Here is a 21,963-nt window from a genome sequence, read left to right as displayed (position 1 = left end):
AAGTTATTAATTTCTAGCTAGATATTGTTGTCTACTGAAGGCTGTAAGCCTGAATCCTGACTCCTTTTTAAAAAATGGCAGTTAGCAAGTGTTAGTTGAAGATATGCACCAAGCTGAGAATTTATCCAGAAGAACAGAAAGAAAATGCATTCAGGTCTCACAGTGTTATCGTTTAGTGCTAGGTGTGTATGCCACTTAGAATCATCTGACATACCAGTGGGACAGTGCCTCCATGCCTTGGGAACCATTACCTACGAAGATTTTAGAACCTGTAGGACCCCATGTGCTGGGTTTTTCTATTTAATTAATAGTAATGTGAAATATTTTATTTACTAAATATAACCATCTGTAAATTCCACAACTCACTTTTCATTTCCATTAACAGATGAGTCATTCCAACAGAACTCACTGCCCTGACTGGGATAACAGAGAAAGCCTGGGACATGAAAGCTACAGTGGAAGGCACAAACAGAAGAGGAGATCCCACAGTAGTACACAAGAGAACAGACATTGTAAACCACATCACCAGCTTAAAGAATCTTATTGGTAAATTACGCTTGAACTAGTACCATTTTAACACTAATAGTTGTAATGACTTGTCATTAGCTTATATAACTTTCATCTGTCAGATTGTTTTATAAATCAGTCAACAAATACTCATTCAGAAAATATTTACTGAGTGCCTATTATATGCTAGCCACTGCTGTGAATAGAACAGAGTTCCTGCTCTCACATATCTGTGTCCATTTGGGAGCTGTAGGAGACAGTTGATGGAGTCCCAGCTGCCAGTAATATAGTTGTGGGAAATGAGACACACGAAAGTTAAGTAAGTGATTAAAGGACCAGTGAGTGCCTTTAACTTGTATGTAGTAGGGAGAGCTGTACATTGGGGCACTTATTTAGGGTTCCACAAATGAGAGCTAATGAAGGGTGGGGAAGAGTTCATCCAGATGAGAAAAATAGCATGTGGTGTGTGAGAATGTTACAGTGTGTTGGGGATTAGTAGCCTATACTGTATTCTACAGGTTATATTTGTAGATAAGGCCAGTGGATATGTTTGGGATTTTTAGAAGCTTGGCTGTTGTAAGAAGGGCCTCAATAAAAATTTCCAATGGCATGTGTCCTGTTCTGTTGTATTCTTACCCGTGTAAAATTTGGAGGTACTACGTTTATATAGAATTGAAGGAATTTTTCAAGTTCCTAAATGATTAAACAAAGCCTAGGTGAATAGAGTTTCTTTCATTCTGTCCTCCATTAATTTCCCTTTCTCATTTGTTTTTGTTGGTTCTATGTTTTCTCCTTGTTTTGTGCAGATGTTCCACTGGGACTGTTTGCCAGATTGCTTTCTAAATTAGCCAACTGGGGTTACTTTAAAAAACAGTATGCAATTTTTTTCCTTCTCCATGCCAAAACAGACTTGTTCTGTAGAACAGTGAGCTTGTTGTTAATCAGTGCAGACTAATCATTCTTCACACACTATCATATGGAGGGAAGAGGGAGAATCTATGCCAGGATTTCAATGACCTGAGCTAATTAATGTATTATACAAGAATATCTGTACCCTATATTAAGATAACTACAAAATACTCTGTAAGGCTGAACATATAGTACTAACCATTCATGGATTTATTATGCATTGTATGTGTCGAAAGGAAGTGATATGAATGATGAACAGTTATTCATATTCATAATTAACCACAGAAAGATGATACTGAGTCAGTGCAATAACCACTAGGCCAATAGTTTCTTCTTTGATATTGGCACCAGAGATGTCTGGTGGTAATTGCTCTCCATAATCTGGAGTAATCTAATAGTCATTTTCAAGATTCAAAACTTTATAAGAGTGTTTTTTTGTAAAATTCTAGGAAAAAAACTGAAAAATACAGAAGCATATAAAGAAGGTACTCTTGGTAGGATGCTAGTCCCCCATTTGGATGTAAAGTTATTTCTTCTGAAAACTATCTTTGTATACAAATCTTTGCCTCTGAATATTTCCTGAAAATAGGTTCTAAGAAGGGACAGTTTCAAGTGAAAGGGTGTGAACTCTTATAAGGCTCTTGCTACATATTCACATATTTTTCCACATATTTTTCTAGAAAGTTTGTACCAAGTTACACTCCCTACGACATGCTGTCACCAGTCTTGTCTATTTTGAAATGCCAAGAATAGTGTTTTCTTTTCATTTGAATGTTTAAATTTCTGCTGAATTTGTCCTCTGTCATGTGCTTATTGAACACTTGAATATTTTTTAATTGAAGTCTAGTTGATTGTGAACATTATTTTTGTATTCTTAGCCTATTTTTTCTATTAAAGCATATTTTTCTTATGATTTATCAGCGCTTTTATTGTAGATCAATTATCTTACCTTTTTTCCTATATATTTCAGAGTGTCTTTTCTTTCTGATTTGTAAGTAGCCTGTGAATTGCTCCCTTCCTACAAGCTTAATCAATTAATTCTACACAGGAAGACTGATGTGGCTGTGAACACTGTGAACACATTTTATATCCTTAAATGTCTTGTTGTAACATAGAGTATCAAGCCTTAAACCAGTGATTCTCAAACTTTAGTGTGAATAGAATCACTTTGGAGGTATGTTTAAAATGCATAGTACCAGATTATTCAGTGAGTCTGACCTGGGGTTCAGGGATCTTCATTTTTAACAATTCAGTATTTCGATATTGTTAATAAACAGACCACCCTTTGAGAAACACTGTTTTAAGCCCTTTAGCCTGGCATGCAAGATTTTGGATGATCTGTTCCCAGCTTATTTATTTGCCTATGTTCCCCTATGTGAAAATTGCTCTTGCTGAAATTGTCTACTTACTAGTTCCTAAGTAACATGTAGACAAACTCATCTCTAAACCATTCTGGCTAAAAGTACTCTATAAATGTAAGATGGTAATATGCCATTTTTCTTTCCTGGCACTTCTTCTACTTCCTACTTTATCCAAATCCTGATGTCCCTCTAAGATGCAACTCTTCCCTTCTTTTTCACGAAATCTTCCCTGACCATTTTAAGCATTATGAGTTTTTTCTCCTAAGCACTCATATCCAGGCTTTTGGCATTTCCTGCATGGTTGAGTTTTGTTTGATTTTTGTGTGAGTAATCTCAAATTGAACAGTTATTTGTTGGCAGGGATTTTGCCTCATATATTTTTTATCTTCCACAGGACCTGTGTGGAAATAAAAATGAATGCCCATAGCCTCATTAGTCTTGGCTGTTTTAAAGAACTACAGTGAAATATTCACTGGACATTCAGTGACTCTTTTTAGAAATTCAGTCAGTCTGTTCATCCTGTTCACTCTGTCCATATAGCCTTTATAATTCTGTAGACTTTGTTTATCTAATCTCTAAGGCTCGGTTGTTGTAGGCTGAAGAGGTCCTCATCTTTTTAGTTTATCCTCATAGTATTACTTCACTCCATGTTTGTTATTCTATAGATTATTTATGGATTATCAGCAGCTCTAATTTCATGCACTAGTCCAGCTAAGGATTATTAGTGTTAGAGTTTTCCGATACATTTTAGACTTTTATGGGAAGGATGCCTTACAGAATTAAACAGATGCCCTTTAGAGTATGGTAATTTCTAGTTTGACGTATTGTAGATCTCTCCCTTAACAGTTCCAAGCAACGGATCAGATCCCTGACTTAGACCCAGATTTAGACCCTAATATCCTGAGTTGTTTCTCCAATGGCTAGAACTTAAGGCTGACACTGGGGAAAGGGGGCTTCTGCATCTCCCCAGCCTGGATTTGATGCCAGCCCTGTTGAGTAGCAGTTTTAGAGATGCTTCTCCTTTATTTTTGCATAAACCAGCCTCCTGAGCAAAAAGAATGACAACATATTCTGGGAAAAAGAACGAGGTTAGTGAGGGCAGTCTAGTTAACATCTGTCACTCCATTGCTTGTCAGGATTATTTTAGCTGGTGTGTCTGACTGGGCAGGTGTCCCCTCTCTCCCTCAGTGCTCCACGTGCATCCCTCTTGAAGCTTCACACTGTTGAAAAGGATACTCATCCCAGGTAGAGAGGGGGACGGGAAACTGGGTCAGTTGACTCTGTCTTTTTCTTTCCATCAAATCAAGGCTGCTTAACTGGAATCCATTGACTTCCTGAGGTCCATGATCTCTGAAATTCCTTGCCAAGATTTGTTTACGCATTTGTGCGTTTCTTAGGGGAGAGGGCCCATACCTCTCAATTAGATTTTCAAAGGGATCTGTAGATTCAGCAGTCAAGCACTATGGGGCTTACCTGGTGGTGCAGTGGTTGACAGTCCGCCTGCTGATGCAGGGGACACAGGTTCGTGTCCCAGTCCGGGAGGATCCCACATGCCACGGAGCGGCTAGGCCCATGAGCCATGGATGCTGGGCCTGCGCATCTGGAGCCTGTGCTCCACAACGGGAGAGGCCACAACAGTGAGAGGCCTGCGTACCGCAAAAAAAATAAAAACATCAAAAAGAAGGTAAGCACTATGGTACCAGATGATGCTGTTTTCCCTGAATTCTTGTTTATTTCACAAGCAGGAGTGACAGGAAATTCAAAATGCAAAGGCAAGTAGGGGGTTGGGAAATCCTAAGCAAGCAATTATAAGAACCTTTTCTCATTTGAGGGGCATATATTTTGGATATTTTTGGCACATGAAGCAGCGTTCAAAAACTGTGTTGACTATTTCTCAGAAAGATACAGGAAGCTCGAAATAGAGGAGAGGAGATGGAATAGGTGGTGTGTATAATAATACTGGCACATACAATAGGATTTAGAATGTGCTCTACAACCATGGCAAATCGTTTTCCTTCTAGGGATCTCAGTGTAGTCATCTGTAAAATGAAAGGCCTGAAATATATTTAAGATTCCTTTTAGCTCTAATACACCCTTCGTGCAAGAACTCTGTGTGCCAGAGATACCTAACTTACATTAAGAAGGAAAGGAATCCTGTTTTGCCTGCCTCATGTTGTGTGTGGCTCTGCAAAGAGGAAGAGAGCTTAGTTACAGATGCATATATCATAAGACTGATGAATTTCAGAAGAGCAGTTTTGTGAATTTTTGGTCTTAACTTTCACCAGAAGGTAAAGGGACACTTAATCAAGTAAACACTGAATATGTTGAATGATTTGACCCAAGGTTTGTTCCTTCATAGCAGTATATATTAATAGAGATATATGTACCCATTTGCTTGTTGGTTAAAGTAAAATTATTTAAGTTTTGTGAGTTAAGTATAAGTTCTAATTCATCAATTTGTATTTTTTTCTTTTATTGAGTTAGCTGTTGAAACCAGGAATTCTTGAGAGAATGTTTTATTTTAACCACGTTAAAATGTGGTTAAACGTTAAAGCGTTCTAGAATGAAGAGAGTAATTTTAAATCCTTTAATGTGTTTGCAGTCATTATTTAGAAGCAAGGTTCTTGAATGAGAGATATTATCAGGACCGGAGATACATGGCTGAATACAGAAATGACTACTGCAAAAGATATGTTCTTAACATTGCTGAATACAGAAATGACTACTGCAAAAGATATGTTCTTAACATTGCTGAATACAGAAATGACTACTGCAAAAGATACGTTCCTAACATTGATGAATACAGAAATGACTACTGCAAAAGATACGTTCCTAACATTGATGAATACAGAAATGACTACTGCAAAAGATACGTTCCTAACATTGATGAATACAGAAATGACTACTGCAAAAGATACGTTCCTAACATTGATGAATACAGAAATGACTACTGCAAAATATACGTTCCTAACATTGATGAATACAGAAATGACTACTGCAAAATATACGTTCCTAACATTGATGAATACAGAAATGACTACTGCAAAATATACGTTCCTAACATTGATGAATACAGAAATGACTACTGCAAAATATATGTTCCTAACATTGATGAATACAGAAATGATTACTGCAAAAGATGTGTTCCTAGACGTTATCACAGAGACGTTGAAAGCAGTTATCGAATCCACTGCAGTAAATCTTCAGTCCGAAGCTGGAGAAGCAGTCCTAAAAGGAAGCGTAATAGACAATGTTCAAGTAATCAGTCACGTTCGGTATGATTGATTTTGTTTTTATTTTGGGTGGATACTTATTTGTGTGTAAAAGCTCTTACTGAGCCAATAAGTTTGAAAAAGTTTATAATACTATATGAATATAATTGTGTTTATATTACTTGAATCCTTAAAGGAAACTTCCAAATTCTTACAACTAATCTGCATTTATTAGTTAGTCCTCATTTGCCCACATTTACTCATTTTCTGCAGACCAGATCATGAGGTTCTTGATTTTAATGTTAAAAATATTTTTATCTTTTATAACATAATCATACGAAAAGATGAAGCACCCATCTTTTCTTTCATCTTAAACATATTTTACTTTAAAAGAAACCCCTTTCCCAGTACTTGGAGACAAATGTAGAAAGTTGCACTGGTGGATACTTACCCTGTGTATAGCACAATCTGCAATTAGTTCCATTGGAGTTCTGAAAGTGGGTGCTGAAGGGGAAATTACTGTCCAGAAAGCCTGCCTTTTTTTTTACACTCATGAATCTTCACTTGTTTGCAGTAAACTATGAGTTATTATTTTCCTCCCCAAGTTTTCTTCAGTAGAACTATCATTGATTAGATCAAACATTGACATTAGCCTTTATTTTCCCCTTTTATTTTAATAAGTATGTTTAAAAATATTGCTAAGTATCAATTTGAGCTAATCTTGACGTTTTAAAACATTTTCCTGACAAACTAGACATCTCAACTCACAGCATAGGCTATTTTATAACGAGATTGATAGATCATGACGTTGCATTCTTTAAATTTCAGACTTCAATTAAGTCAGTATTTTAGAGACAATTGTGTTGTTTTTTCTATTGCCACTTTAAGTAACTTATCTGAAAATCTTGCCATGTTTTTCTTCTGTAACATAAACTGTGTCCTGTGAATCTCTGGGGACTGAATTTGAACTTGCTCCTGCCAACTCTTCGTGGCCTGGTTCTTATCTGAATGCCTGAATATCTCCCCGCTGAATGAATTGCGTATTCTGCCCTGAATTCACTCTGCTATATTGATTGGCTGGACGATCTTGGTGCTGCCCACTTGCCGTTCCAGAAGAGCCACCAAAGGAAAAGATCCAGGAGTATAGAAGATGATGAAGAGGGTCACCTTATCTGTCAAAGTGGAGACGTTCTAAAAGCAAGATGTATAGAATATTTTTCAACACTTTTTAAACTTTGCAGACAGAATAATCTTTTTAAGAATAGTTTGTCAGCGGGGGGCTAAAGAACTCTTCATTGCTTTTTTGTTTTGTTTTTTGTGGGTTTGTTTGTTGTTCTTTTGTATTTCTTCTTTTCTATAGAGTTTAAATATTTCTACTCTAAAGTTCCAAAATAATCAGTGGAATTTGAGATTAGAGCAAGAAAGATAGCTATCTACATTATTTTTGTAGCATCTGAAAATAAAATAATTTGAGGGCTGGAACCTTAATTATGCTTTAATAGAGAGCATTTGAAAAAATTCCACACTTAAGCATTCATTATTTGAATAACTGATAATTTGTACTCAGGTACTTACACTTCTTTCTCCCCCCTCACTTTAGATGAAATCGTGAACACTTTGGGAGAAGGGACCTTTGGCAGAGTTGTAGAGTGCATTGATCATGGCATGTAAGTTTGTTGTTTTTCTTTTTTGAACATTCTGATATTTTTGGTGGAGAAGGATCCATAATTTAGATGAAATGGAATTTAAGTGGTAGCTATGTGTTTTCCTGGGAGGTATAAGTATTCAGAAGTTCTTGAACTGTGTACGATTTATTTACCATAAGTATGGATTTTGACCAAGAATGCTGAAAATGTTTATCAGATGGAGTTCATGGAAATTAATGTCAGTGTTCAAGTGAAGACTTTCCCAGAACTTAGGTCCTTAGCTTTCTATAAGAGATTTGGAGTGCTTTACCCTACTTTTGAATTGCAGAGACAATAAATTAGCATGTCTAATCTTCTTGGTTCAAAAACTTTTATTTCCAAAGGATAATATTTGCACGTTAGGGTTAGCTTCTCAAACTATAAATAAATTATATTACTTGAAGCCTACAGCATAAAGTCCAGATTCTTTAATGAGTTATACTAAACTTTTTGTTCTTTGACCCTCTCTGCTTCATTTTCATGTTTTCCTCTAGGATCTCTCTTCTGCGGTTGCAAATTTTTTTGTAAGTGAACGTCTTACAACAGTTTAGTGGAAACTGCACATTTCTAAATTGACATCTATACTTTTCATCATAAAATAGTTGAGGATGTAATTTCCAGCTTATTGTAAATGGTGATTTTTTTAAAAAAAACATATCTCTCTTTCTAAATATGTTTGGGGGAATCTAAATACAACAGCTTGATACCTCCTGTCATCCATGAACAAACTTTTCTTGAATACTTAGAAATGCTTTATCTTGAACTTAACTTTTACTTCACTTTTCATAAAGAATATTATCCTAAGTGTCTTTTATTATCACCCTTTCCTCTCTATGACAAAAATGTGAACATAAAGTAAAATTTTAAGATATTTTGAAATACTTTGACTTAGGAAAGTTGCTAAGAATTCCCATCTATTCTTCACCCAGATTCCACAAATGTTAACATTTTACAGTGTTTAATCATTCTCTATATTTACATGTTATATGTATTTTCAAGTTTTGCCAGCTTATCTACAACCTGATTCACATTTCACTAGTTGTCCCATTGAGGTCTTTTAAAAATTTCTTGAGGTTCCAAGACTTGAGTATTTGAGATATTCCAATGAAGAGTATTCAATTGATCAAGTACAAATCTGTTACAAATTTTGATACTTATTAGACCTAAAACATACAATGTAATTGTAAATATATCTTTTATCGAGATGGTTGGGGCCTTTAAAAAAATGAGTTCATGTGTCCATAGATAAATCTTACTGTTTTAACATTAAGTTTCCATTTTTCTTTTTTTTTAATTGACAAGTAATATGAAAGCTTATAAGTTTAAGGTGTATAACGTTGGTTTGAACATTTATATACTGCAATATGATTACTATAGTAGCATTAGCTAACACCATTATCCATTGTTCATTTTTATAGCTATTAGCACTGTTCATTTTTATAGCTTATTAGCAGTTAGAAAACTTGTCCATATGATGAAATAGATGAGACTAGAAGAAGTTTTGTCACAGCAGTTTTATAGTAATTCTTTTAAGTCTTGAGATATATGCTATACATCATAGGGAGATAAATCATTAAAAATTTAGTTTGATGATTATGTATCAGCCCACAACTTCATTGGGACCTTGTCAAAAGAAATGAGTTCGGAATAGGTTTGCTATTCAGCCACTAGAAAAATTTTTGCCTCAAAGAATTTTTTTTTCTTTTTTATAAACAGCCTGGGTCACAAACCTTGCCATATTAATTTCACGTGCATGGGGTTCTCTTTTGTAATGTGGGAAGGCCATAGTGAAAAATGCAGGGTTGACTGCTGGCTTGTATTCAAGAAGATCAGGTTTAGAAAAGAGGACAGAAGGAAGCTGAAGATTTGGAAATCCTTTTCCTCAAAATCATTTACGGCTTTTTTTTTTTTTTTGGCCGCACCACATAGCTTGCGGGATCTCAGCTCCTCGACCAGGGATTGAACCTGGGCCCACGGCAGTGAAAGCTCATGTCTTAAGCCACTGGACCACCAGGGAATTCCCTCTGTACTTTTTAGGAAGTACTACAGATGCCCCGGTCTAAAACACGCTGCCCTACATTGTTGCTATTTATACCTCTTCGCATCCGTGAATGCACTAAACATTTTTTTGGCTTGATGACTTATTGCTGGTGTCTCCTTTGCCAGAATTATCTAACAAACTGATAGTTGTCTTCCTTCTCTGAAGAAGTCTGAGCTCCCCTAACTCTGATGGTTAGGTTCTTTCTTCTCTCTATACCTTATACCAGGCACTTCTAACCTAATGATAAGTTGTTCAAGTGTCTGTCTTTTCCATTAGACTGTGAGGTACATGGGACAAGCTCTTTTTAACAGTGATTCCAATGCAACATCTGGCACATTCGGTCTAGCCTGGCGAATGAGTGAATGTTTTCAGCAGTAGTATCTTCAAGGTTTATATTTTTATCCTTTTTTAAAAAAAAACTACTTATAAAGTCTAGGTCAATTTAAACTTTTGGAAACAAACATTAACGTTCTTAAGTATTAAGAGAAATCATCACTCTGTATAATGTATATTTTGTCAAAATGTTTTGAAAAAATGTTTATAGATCTGCTATAATATACCCTGAAAGATTATTTTAGGAAAATAGCATAGAGTGATTGGTACTTAACAAGATGATGCTTTAGAGCAGGGGTCCCCAACCCCTGGGCCGTGGACTGGTAGGAACTGGGCCTAACAGCAGGAGGTGAGCAGTGGGCGAGCGAGTGAAACTTCATCTGCTGCTCACCATAGCTTGCATTACCACCTGAACCATCACACCCTCCCCTCAACCATGGAAAAATTGTCTTCCATGAAACCGGTCCCTGGTGCCAAAAAGGTTGGTGACAGCTGCTTTAGAGGATACATGTCTTCAACGCCCTTCTGTACATTTACCATTTTCATTTTGTTTTTAAGGGGTGGCATACATGTAGCAGTGAAAATCACAAAAAATGTGGGACCATATCGTGAAGCAGCTCATTCAGAAATCAAAGTATTGGAGCATTTAAATAGTACTGATCCCAATAATGTCTTGTAAGTAAGAAACTTGGAACTGTGATCCATTATGTTACATGAAATAATCAGAATTCTGTGAACTGAATTATTTGTATTCTGATCTGTTTCAGCCGATGTGTCCAGATGCTAGAATGGTTTGATCATCATGGTCATATTTGTATTGTGTTCGAACTCCTGGGACTTAGTACCTATGATTTCATTAAAGAAAATAGCTTTCTGCCATTTCAAATTGACCATATCAGGCAAATGGCATATCAGATCTGTCAGTCAGTAAATTGTAAGTATACTTGTTAAATTTTTAAATACCAGTCAATTAAAGGTTTTATTGGACAAGCAACATATCAAACCATTGTCACTAAAAATGCACGTTGCAAGTAAAGATGAAACCACTTTTGATCCCTACCTCTACTACTAATTCTCCTTTCCCCCGGTACAGATTAAATTTGTAAGTGAAACTAATAATGTCTTTTTGTTCTTTTGTAGTTTTGCATCATAATAAATTAACCCATACAGATCTGAAGCCTGAAAATATTTTATTTGTGGAGTCTGACTATGTAGTCAAGTATAATTCAAAAATGGTAAGTTACACTTGTTTTAATTTTGGTAGTTGTCTTTAAAATTAATTTAGCTTGGTGATCCTTGGATGAAGAATTTTACCTTTGAGGCTTATTATATCCTGACGTTTAACCCCAAAAGGGTAATCCTTTGCCTTTCTCATGGGGTTATTTTGAAAATCAAAAAGAGAATTCATGTGCAAGCCTTTTGAATAGTGCTATAAAATATTTCATATCTTTATTGATCTTTGTGTTTACTTAACTGTATCTCTAGAAACGTGATGAACGCACACTGAAAAACACAGATGTCAAAATTGTTGACTTAGGAAGTGCAACATACGATGATGAACATCATAGCACTGTGATATCTACACGGCATTACAGAGCTCCAGAGGTCATTTTGGGTTAGTAGATACCAGACTTCCTGATATTTTAATTGAAAAAGAGATTTTTTGTTCTCTATAGCTTTTATTGGGGGGCAGGTAGTTGGGGGATAGCTGTAATTTTCTTAGCAGTGTACAGAAAATGTTTTCTGTTTTCATAAAAGCTGTCTGGACATTGCTATAAATAATTTTCCTGAGTGGGAAAAATGTGATATCATCTGTAAAGATATTCCAGGTGGTGGTTCTTTTTGAACAAGTCAGTCTTACAAGATCATAACAGAACAAACTGTATTGGCAAAGTCCATGACAGCAGTGTGATTTTGAAGAGATGTGGGCACCTCTTTTCGTCTCATCACAAAGCATGGTGCTGGGGAAAATGCTAAAGATTTGGCTGGCAGACGTCTAGATGTAGGGTGGACGGAGGTTAAGAGGAGAAGAAAGAGGGGCTAGTCTAAGAGGAGAGCTTCTTTGATCATCTTTGACATGGGAAAGCATGGAAAGGAAAATTAGTTAAGGTGCAGGGTTTTTCAATATTAATAAAAGGGAACTCAGTGAGGGAGAGCGCATCTTATGCCTCAAAATTTAAAAGTTCGAGACCGAGTCATGTTGATAGAGCAAGGAAGTCAGAGATGGATTTGGGGGCTTGGAGACAGTGGGAAAAATTCAGATCAGGTGATATTGGGAGATAGTTAAATGGTATAAGCATATTACTTTGCCAAAAGTAAGTTTCAACCGAGGTTGGATAGTAAAACATCTTTGTGGAATCAGTCTTTTCCACTTTTTACCTTTTGTCGAAGAGGACTGGGTAGTTGAGAATATGAGTGTGAAAGCAAACTAATGATGTTTACCTAGAGTAAAGAATTAGTAAAAGGGACAGGAAATTAAGAATAGTTTGTAGTGCTGGCTAGTAGAACTTTCCATGATGATAGAAATGTTGTATATCTGCACTATCCAACATGGTAGCCATTAGTAGCCACACGTAGACTACTGTGTACTTTCAGTATAGCCAGTGTGACTGAGGAACTGAATTTTAAATTAATTAAACTTTTAGATTTAAATAACCACATGTGGCTAGTGGCTACCACATAGGATAGCACAGGTTTGGAGCTCATCTTTGAGATTGATGTTACTAGGATTTCTGCTTAGTATGGTCTGAAAGAAGCTGCTATGTTGCAGTAGTTTAGAAAGTGTATTCATGGTTGAGGACTGAAGCCTGCAATGAAGGTAAAAGAAAAGAGTGTGGGAGGAGATTGTGGACAGATAGGTATTTTCAGAGCTTAAAAAGAGATAACTTGCTGTGTTTTATCAATTTTAAGAAGAAGATTTTTCTCCACATTTTAACATGTGAGGAAACATAAGACAAAACAGCATTTTTTCTTGGTTATTGGTTCATAAAACAGTGGTGTATCTTACAGTTAGTTAATGGCCTCCTCCTAGATTGCGTAAGATACAGTGATTCTTAGTAATAATACAGTCCCATGTGTGGCCAGGCTGGGGATAGTTGATATAAGTCTGAAATTGGGGTTATTGGTGTTTAGGAAAAGAAATGAACAGATGGGAAGATTAGAAGGGTTCTTTGTGTGTTTGTGAAGTGTTACTCCTGAGGATTAAGGCAGAATTAGGTTGAAGAGGAAGATGTTGTCAGGTGCCACCACTGAGGAGGGCAGTTAGTCTCATGTCTTGGGTGTTGGTAGTAAACAGAAGTTGGTCAAAGTGAATGATGTGAAATTCCAAAGAGTATGAGAGCTGAGCCATAAGAGAATGAGGTAGTTTACAGTCACTTGGGAGAAAGCTGGACTGGGAGACAGGAGTGGCTGGAAAAGAAAACTTTCATCTTAGATCCAAGCTCTATCATTTGCAGATTTTGTATGTGTTACTGTAAGTAGAAACCATGCTCCATTATCCTTTTGTTCAAGTGATAAGTACCATGAGGGTTAACAAAAATGGCTAAATCATAGTCAAGTTCCTTGAATATATTGTTTCTTCCTTTGTCTTTAAATTCAGTAATGTTACTGAAAGTAATTGAAATGTCTTTTAAAGTAGGTTTTATTTGTACATTATTTTTTATTAAAAACTTAATCTTTAAAAGGTTAAAACATCTGTATGGTTTAGGTTTACTCTTTTCCTTTCTAAATAGATAGAGACTTAAGGCTAGGTGTTTTTTTCTTTTCTGAATAATGTTACTATTGAGAATTCTGAAGGAGTAATATATGATCATGTCTAGACAACCTGAAAGTACATATATAGATACCTCTCTATGTGAACTTTAAATATCTGTATAATTCTGCTTATGGGTGACACTGCTTATAATATCCATTATAATTCTTACATAATTTAGGTGACACTACTATTTCTTTTAATGGAAGAAATAAACTCAGATATCAAGCTGATGGTAATTGATAAGGGGTTAGTAATTACACTCTGAGGATAATTATTGACCTATGTTTGCACTAATAAAATGTAAAATTTCATAGAACAACCGTTAAGTGGGTATAACAGTGCTCCTCATTGCACAAGCAATTCAGAGACTACGGACTATTTGCTCACCCCTCTTACTTTCCATAAAATGCCTCCTCCCCCAGGTTAAAATACTGTAAGTTGATACAAGGATATGGAGGACTGTGAAAGCATACTGAATCATGTTTGGTATAAAACTAAAAATGTAAACCCTGAATTTACTATCATCTTCTCCTAAATGGGCTATATAAAGAGAGCACCCACATAGGAAAAGATATTGTGTATTGGCAATTAAAAATTGTTGCCTAATAAAATGTTTGGTTTTGTTTTTAAATAGCTTTAGGTTGGTCTCAGCCATGTGATGTTTGGAGCATAGGTTGCATTCTTATTGAATATTACCTTGGTTTCACAGTCTTTCAGGTATGTATTTAGTAAATGTTACTTACTGATTCATAATGAGCTTTAATGTTAAAGGCATGTTAAAGTTTTGGTTTCCATATTGGAAAGTTGCCATAGTGTCATTATTCTTAAGATGTAAACTTCCATGTGCAAAATAGTCATCCTTCTCTAAAACCACAGTTGAATGAACTACTCTCAGTGAATGGTCATAATTCATTCTGCATGTGGAGCTTTTAAACACATGGTTCATATTGACTTCATATGATCCATTTTATTGTGATGCTCCTTCATAAATTTACATTAGTGTTACTATGGTCAGTTTTAATTCAGCGCTGGTTATGTTGCACTTTTATTAAAAGAATTCAGAAACAGTAAGTTGTATTAAGCATGTATGACACCCTAGGCACATTTCTAAGCACTGTGTGTATAAAAATGAAAAGACAGCATCTCTCTCCTCAAGGAAGACATACACAGGATAGACATGGGAAAACCTACAGTACAATATGATACTTGCTATGATGGAACAATGTAGAAGGGAACCCAGAAAAGGTGAACGGTTAAGTTTCCTTCGAGAAGGCATCACTGAGGAATAGGGAGTTTAATCCAAGCTATAAGGAAGAGTAAGAGTTTGTCAGAAAACTAGAGTGTGTGATGGCCATATCAGGAAGAAATGGTATTCATAAATGCAAGAGGCATAAAGGAAGCTACTCTAGTTGAGGAAGGATGAATAGTGCTGCCGGAGTGTCTTGGATAAATAGGAAAATGGTGTCAGTAGGCAAGTACTGATTCATAGTGGACTTGTTTGCCATAGAAAGGTATTTGTTTTATCCTAGGAGTCAGTGGTTTCCAAATGTAGACCGGTCTAAAATGAAAATGATTTTGTAGGGTTGCCGTTCTGGCTTTCATTTAGAAATTATCTCTCCTGTTTTTTTTGGTATTAAAATGTTCTTTCTATGCAATGATAATAGTTATTGGCTTACTTGGCAGAACAAAAAGGAGAAAATGTTATTTAGGTCTCTACTTGTTTTCCTCATAATTTTGCTTATGTCGGAAAACTAAAAGTCTTGAAAGCTTCAAGTGGTGTAAGCATTGGAGAACTTTAAGAGGGTTGTGATTTGATCAAGGTGTGTTGTTGGATGGGGTGAGGGTGGTTAGGAAGTTCCTGGCTAATACTGTCAAGGTTGCTTTGAGGTTATGGCAATGCAGGATGAGGAGGGAGGAAGCTGTGATGAATTATAAGTCACTTAGGTGGCTGTTGCAGAATATATGTGTTCGCCGCTCTGGGGCACCTCACCAAACTTCTGTCTACTCCGTAGAGATCTGTTAAAAGTACTCTGAGTTTGTAGACAAGTTTGATATCTAGAACATAGCTGTTGGACATTTCTAGGGGGTGGTGTCTAGTTTTGTGGTAGTAAGCTATAGGGTCAAGGAAAAAGTTGAGCACAGTGCATGCTTTCTTCATTCTGACACATATAAAATCCTTCAGATGGTTTTATGATTGTAAATCATTCTGAGACCTTAAGCGTCGATTATTAACTTTGGTTTGAGATGTGGTTTATATTTTAATTGCACCCTCCAAAATAGTCTTCAACTAAGGAACTTTTTGAAGATAATGGAGCTTGTATTATTTATTCCTGTCATGACTTAAGAACATTTTGAAAGCAGTGTGCTAGGCACAGTAGTTAATGGATTTAAAAAGCATTGCACATAGACTCTGCTCTTCAGAGCAAGGATTGGCAAACTATATCCTATCTGATGCCTGCTTTAAAAAATGAAAAAGAATATGTGGTGGAGACCATCTGTGACCATCCAAGCCTAAAATATTTACTATCTGGTCCTTTATAGAAGAAGCTTTCCAGCCTCTGCTTAGGAGTGTACCATTTAGTTTAACAATTTATTCGACTTTAGCCAAAGCTCTGTTACTGTGTAATTTAAGAATATGAGTTTTGACTTGGGTTCACAGCTCAGGTTTCCTCATTGATGAGCTATATGAGCTTGAGCTAGTATCTTAACCTCTTTGAAAGTTATGTTCCCACATTCCTAGCTCAAGGTTGTTGTAAGAATTATTGGGACTGTATTTTTATTGTCTAGGATTAGTGTTACAAAGTTGCTATCCATTGGGTAATGGAGGTTAGTTAAGCAACCGATAAAATGAGTAGCCAGGTTATTGGTAATCTTCCCAGTCATCCCTCAGTTAAACAGTGCAAGTAATACAAATAAGGAAAACTGTTCTGTTTTACATTAAACAAATTATTCGAACATTGTAAATCAACTGTACTTCAGTAAAATATACTTAAAAAGTTGTTCCTCAATCAGCTCTACAAACCTTACCAATTCATTTCAGAAATCAGACAATCAGTGTAGCTCATTCAGTTTTATTCCATCTTTGAAGTAGAGTGTAATATAAATTGTATAGCTGTCTAATCTAGTCCTTTTATGGAAACACTATTTTCTTTTTTTTTTCTTAACATTTATTTATTTACTTTTTTTGGGGGGTTGCATTGGGTCTTCATTCCAGCACGTGGGCTTCTCTCTTGCTGCGGTACGTGGGTTTTCTCTCTCCACTTGTAGTGTGCGGGTTCCAGAGTGTGTGGGCTCTGTAGTTTGTGGGTCGCGGGCTCTCTTGTTGTGGTGGGCAGGCTTAGTTGCCCCGCAGCGTGTGGGATCTTAGTTCCCCGACCAGGGAGCGAACCCACGTCCCCCGCATTGGAAGGTGTATTCTCTACCACTGGACCACCAGGGAAGTCCCGGACACACTGTTTTCTTGTGTTATCCTTTTATGTGCGTGTAGGGAAATGGAAAGTGCTAAGTTTCTTTTTCCTATATTTTTTAGACTAATGATAATAAAGAACACCTGGCAATGATGGAACGTATATTAGGACCCATACCAACACACATGATTCAGAAAACAAGGTATGCTTTTTAAGATTAAAGTCCTTATTGGGTACATGCAGTGGCCTATATTCAAACTATAGAAAACCCATCTTTGTTGTTATTGCTTATTCCAAAGACTGTAGATTTTGAATTCTTTTTCATGAAGTCAAGTTTTTGAAAAGTAATGCAATATTTACTTTGTGATCCAGTAAATAAAGTGGTGTTTTTATACTCAGGTTAACCTTTGCATAAATGTTTTCCTAGGTTGATTTAAAAATAATACATAGAGTAGTAAAAAGAGCTTGATTTTGGAGTCCTATCTAAATTTGAATTCCAGACTGTTGCAAACCACATGTACGTCTTTGGACAAGAATACTATAAGTGGTTTCAAAACATAGCTTCACCGCAGAAGTCATCCAGGGAATTGTTAACGATTTCTAGCCCCATTCCAGATCTAGTGAAATCAGAATTTACAGGAATGGATCTAGGAACCTCTGTTTTTGAAGCTGGCATTGTTTCACATATGGTACAACTTAGGTGGGATACTAAAACTTCAGAGGGTACAAGATTAGGAAAAATACCATATAAGGTATCCGATATAATTATTGCTGAGATTTTTAGAAATTGTATGTTTATGTATATATAGAGAGATGTCTATGGTTCCATCTTTTCCCCCAATCCCCTGTTTGGGGCAGGGTAAGAATGTGGGTTTGGGGTTTCTTTTTTTCTTAAAATTTAATCCAGACTTCTCTTTCCTATAGGAAACAGATGTATTTTCATCATAATCAGCTAGATTGGGAGGAACGTAGTTCTGCTGGTAGATATGTTACAGGACACTGCAAACCATTAAAGGTAAAACAAAAAAAAAACAAAAAAAAACCCTGTTTTAACTATTTTTTATTGTCTTTCTTAAACAAAGTCATTTTTCCCCTCAGGAATTTATGCTCTGTCATGATGAAGAACATGAGAAACTGTTTGACCTGATTCAAAGAATGTTAGAATATGATCCAGTGAAAAGAATTACCTTGGATGAAGCATTGCAGCATCCTTTCTTTGACTTATTAAAAAAGAAATAAAATGGAAATCAGTGGTCTTACTATACTTGTCTAGAAGAGATTATTTAAGACTGTGTCAGTCAACTCTAAACATTCTAATATTTTTATAAACCTTAAATTATTTTGTACAGTTAAGTGTAAATGCTGTATGTTTTGTATCAATCGCATAATTATCTTGTTAAGCAAATATGGTCTTGATAATGAATGAAATATAAAAGCTAAAATTAATTTTCCTTTTTTGAGATTAATTACCATTTTTAAAGACCTTTGGAATATCCTTTGTGTCCAGTGATTGATCTTGCCTTTTTGTACATGGAGGTTGACTCTTGGAAGTGATTTTTGTGTTTGGTTTTTTGTTTTTTTTGAGTAAAAGGAAATCTTGACTATTTCATTCTTAAATGAATATTCTTTATTTACCTCAAACTTTCCTTAACTTTAAAAGATTTTTCTGTAATTGTTGAACAGGTAATAAGTATTATTAACTTTAGGTAGGCAGGTATTAGAAACCAAAACCCATAGGAACTGTTTGCTGTTGGAATTTCATTAAATTGTAAGTATTGTGTTCTGTTTCATTGGTTGATGTCAGTGGTGGTAAGTAGCATTCATGGAAAGACATCCAACTTGTGCATTGTAGTAGATTAATAAAACCACATACACACTTCGTTTAAGATTAAAGTCTAACTGGAAAGTTAGCTTGGAAAGTCCTGTTTTCCAATGGTTATTTATGTAGTTAGTCACAAACGTAGAAATAGGAATTCTGATGACTGAGGTTTTTGTTTTTAATGCCAAATCTTCAGGAGTCTAGAAATTGTCCAATATCTGTCTCCTTACCATATGAAGTATAAATACTTAAACCTCAGCCTATGAGACTTTATGGTTATTATTAAACAATTTGTATTTATGTTACTGTTTACTGGAAAACAAAAAAAAAAGATGATTTGATCGGAGAACACTTGGGAAGAAAACTGCAGAAGTTTCCAGACCCTGATTGGTTAACATAATGAACTTTTTGTTTGTCTGTAGGTATTTTTTTCTTCTTACCTGTTTACACATGAAAAACTAAGTGGTAGGGGCTTCCCTAGTGGCACAGTGGTTGAGAGTCCGCCTGCCGATGCAGGGGACACGGGTTCGTGCGCCGGTCCAGGAAGATCCCACATGCCGCGGAGCGCCTAGGCCTGTGAGCCATGACCTCTGAGCCTGCGCGTCTGAAACCTGTGCTCCGCAACGGGAGAGGCCACAACAGTGAGAGGCCTGTGTACCACAAAAAAACAAAAAACAAACAAACAAACAAATCTACATGGTAAATGTTAATTTAGTAAAAAAAACCCAAAACTATTGATCAGTCTGCCAGGTAAAAATATTTTTTGTTGTAGAATTCATGATTGCTTATCCAGATAAAGATTTTTGTTAAAAGTATTCCCATTTCTGTAGTGCATTACCAAAGATTTGAGTTTCATCTGTATTCTGAACATAAGCTGCATGTAATTTTTTGGTATGACAAATGGTGATACCAAGTGGGTTTCTCTACATGATCTGCTGGTAGCATTTGCACATATAGTAAAGCTGTGTTCCTGACGTTGGCTAGGAATTTAAGAGAGCTGAAAGAAGTTTTGCCATAGAATCACTGCCTAAGTTATTCTTAGGCCTCTGATGCAGTCCACATATAGTTCAACTATGTTATATGTTATAAGGTTTTTTTAAAGGAGCATTTGATGTAAAGAAAAGGTTTTTCCTTAACACAGCAATCTCGTTATAGAGATTCAGAAGTCAGCCATCCTTTAGTTTCCTCTCCATTTCCATACTGCTAGAGCCACTGCACTACCGAAGCCTCCTGACCTTTCCCTACAAGTGCTCCAGGTTCCCAAATTAATGTTTACTTTCTCCCCCATCAGAAACTCATTCCTTTGGAGTAGCTGATCTCAGGATATAGGAGGAAAGAAAACTATCCACACTCTTTCTTACTAAAAAGGTAATGATTGCTAACCCCTTTCCCTGCTGAAAAGTATTTACATTCTTCACTAAGGGTATTTGCTAGTTCCCAGGCCTAATTCATGGAAGTTTAGGAATTAAAGTGAAACTTCAGTGAATTAGGTAGGATAGAAGAAAAGTTTAGTGGTGAGGATGGTACCTCTGGTATCATATGACTGTCTCCTGCTAACCTTCCTTCCCATCTTCTGTGAACTCTCGGGTTCCTACTCTTACTTGCCTTTTTCCTTGTACTTCTGGACTCAATTTCTGAAAGCACCAGGTTTTTATTTGACAGTGTTGGGAGCTTCAGCACTAACAGGAAAGGTTTAGAATGGCCAGTGTATAAATATGGATCGTTTGTAACTGGGTATTTTCCCTCATGATTTGATGTCTCCTAGTTTACTATTTCTAGAAATTCCATTGACGTCAAACCTAGTTTTAAAAGTGCAGCTAAATAGGTTATTTCCAGTGTTTTCTGCTACTGCTTATTTGCTCAGGTGTTCTCATCCATGCATTCATCAAAATTTTTGGAGTAGACGAATAAAATTGACTTATGCAGTTGACAGTAGAAAAATACCCAGTGGAGTTCTGTAGTTCGTACAGCTGAAAACTATTCCTCTGAATAATCTTGAAGGGCTTGATGCTAGAGAAATTAGAAATGACTCAGCCACGACTCCTAATAATTGCGGCTGAATTGTGACTTAAACTCAGGTATCCTAGATTCTAGCATTGTGCCTTCTTGTGATAATACACCTTACTGAGTTAAAAACTTCAGTTTGATTCTTGTTCATGGTTCTGTGAAATGGGATGAAATGAATGTAATGGCTAATAGTTTAATTACTTGGATTCCATTTTTCTCACGTTTTTCTTTAGTAGTTGATACATAGCTTCAACCATCAAAATGGTTAAAATGGTATGATAATTTGAAAATATACTCTGTTTTAAGTAGATAGGCAGATAACCTATATTTAAACTATCTTGACATCCTGGAATGAAGAAACACTTTGTCAGTTAGTGGCCTGGCTTTTTAACTCATTTCCAGTTTGAAATTTCTGATTCCCACAAAATTTGGTGCAAGTAAGGTATTTTAAATTTAAACATCCAGGGACTTCCAGGGTGGTGCAGTGGTTAAGAATCCACCTGCCAATGCAGATGACGCAGGTTTGAGCCCCGGTCCACGAAGATCCCACATGGTGGAAGCACCTAACTTGGTGTGCCACAACTGCTGAGCCTGAGCTCTAGAGCCCGAGAGCCACAACTACTGAGCCCATGTGCTGCAAGTACTGAAGACCGCATGCCTAGAGCCTGTGCTCCTCAAGAGAAGCCACCGCAATGAGAAGCCTGCGCACCGCAACGAAGAGTAGCCCCCACTCACTGCAACTAGAGAAAGCCCACACACAGCAATGAAGACCCAACACAGACAAAAAGAAATAAGTTTTAAAAAATTTGTAAATTTGAACATCTAGTACTTCGTTTAACAAGCTGCACTTTCTGGGAATTCCCTAGTGGTCCAGTGGTTAGGACTCTGCTTCCACTGCAGGGGGCACTGGTTCAATCACTGGTCAGGG

The 21,963-nt window shown here is 36.4% G+C and overlaps 1 protein-coding gene across 4 annotated transcripts; it reads left to right on the top strand.

Moving 5' to 3' along the window:
• Nucleotides 1-385: 385 nt before the first annotated feature.
• LOC309797861 (dual specificity protein kinase CLK4-like) lies at nt 386-18,457 on the top strand (the record flags this gene model as incomplete). Of its 4 annotated transcripts, none has more annotated exons than XM_082646256.1 (14): nt 435-546; nt 1,314-1,380; nt 5,380-5,470; nt 5,921-6,052; nt 7,103-7,193; nt 7,590-7,656; nt 10,607-10,723; nt 10,816-10,982; nt 11,189-11,283; nt 11,534-11,663; nt 14,437-14,519; nt 17,332-17,411; nt 18,134-18,224; nt 18,308-18,457. In XM_082646256.1, the coding sequence occupies 14 exons, from the start codon at nt 444-446 to the stop codon at nt 18,446-18,448; spliced, it is 1,455 nt and encodes a 484-aa protein (XP_082502382.1). In that variant the 3' UTR covers nt 18,449-18,457. The 4 variants fall into 4 exon arrangements, with proteins under 4 accessions (XP_082502379.1, XP_082502380.1, XP_082502382.1 ...); XM_082646255.1 differs by having other exon boundaries at nt 444-546; nt 5,380-5,466; nt 5,917-6,052; XM_082646253.1 differs by lacking the exon at nt 1,314-1,380 and having other exon boundaries at nt 386-546; nt 5,380-5,466; nt 5,917-6,052.
• Between the last annotated feature and the right edge of the window lie 3,506 nt (nt 18,458-21,963).

The sequence above is a fragment of the Mesoplodon mirus genome, assembly GCF_964341445.2.
Source record: "Mesoplodon mirus genome assembly, contig: HAP1_SCAFFOLD_1130, whole genome shotgun sequence".
NCBI classification, from domain to species: Eukaryota; Metazoa; Chordata; class Mammalia; order Artiodactyla; family Ziphiidae; genus Mesoplodon; species Mesoplodon mirus.
This window is presented reverse-complemented; position numbering and strand designations above follow the sequence as displayed.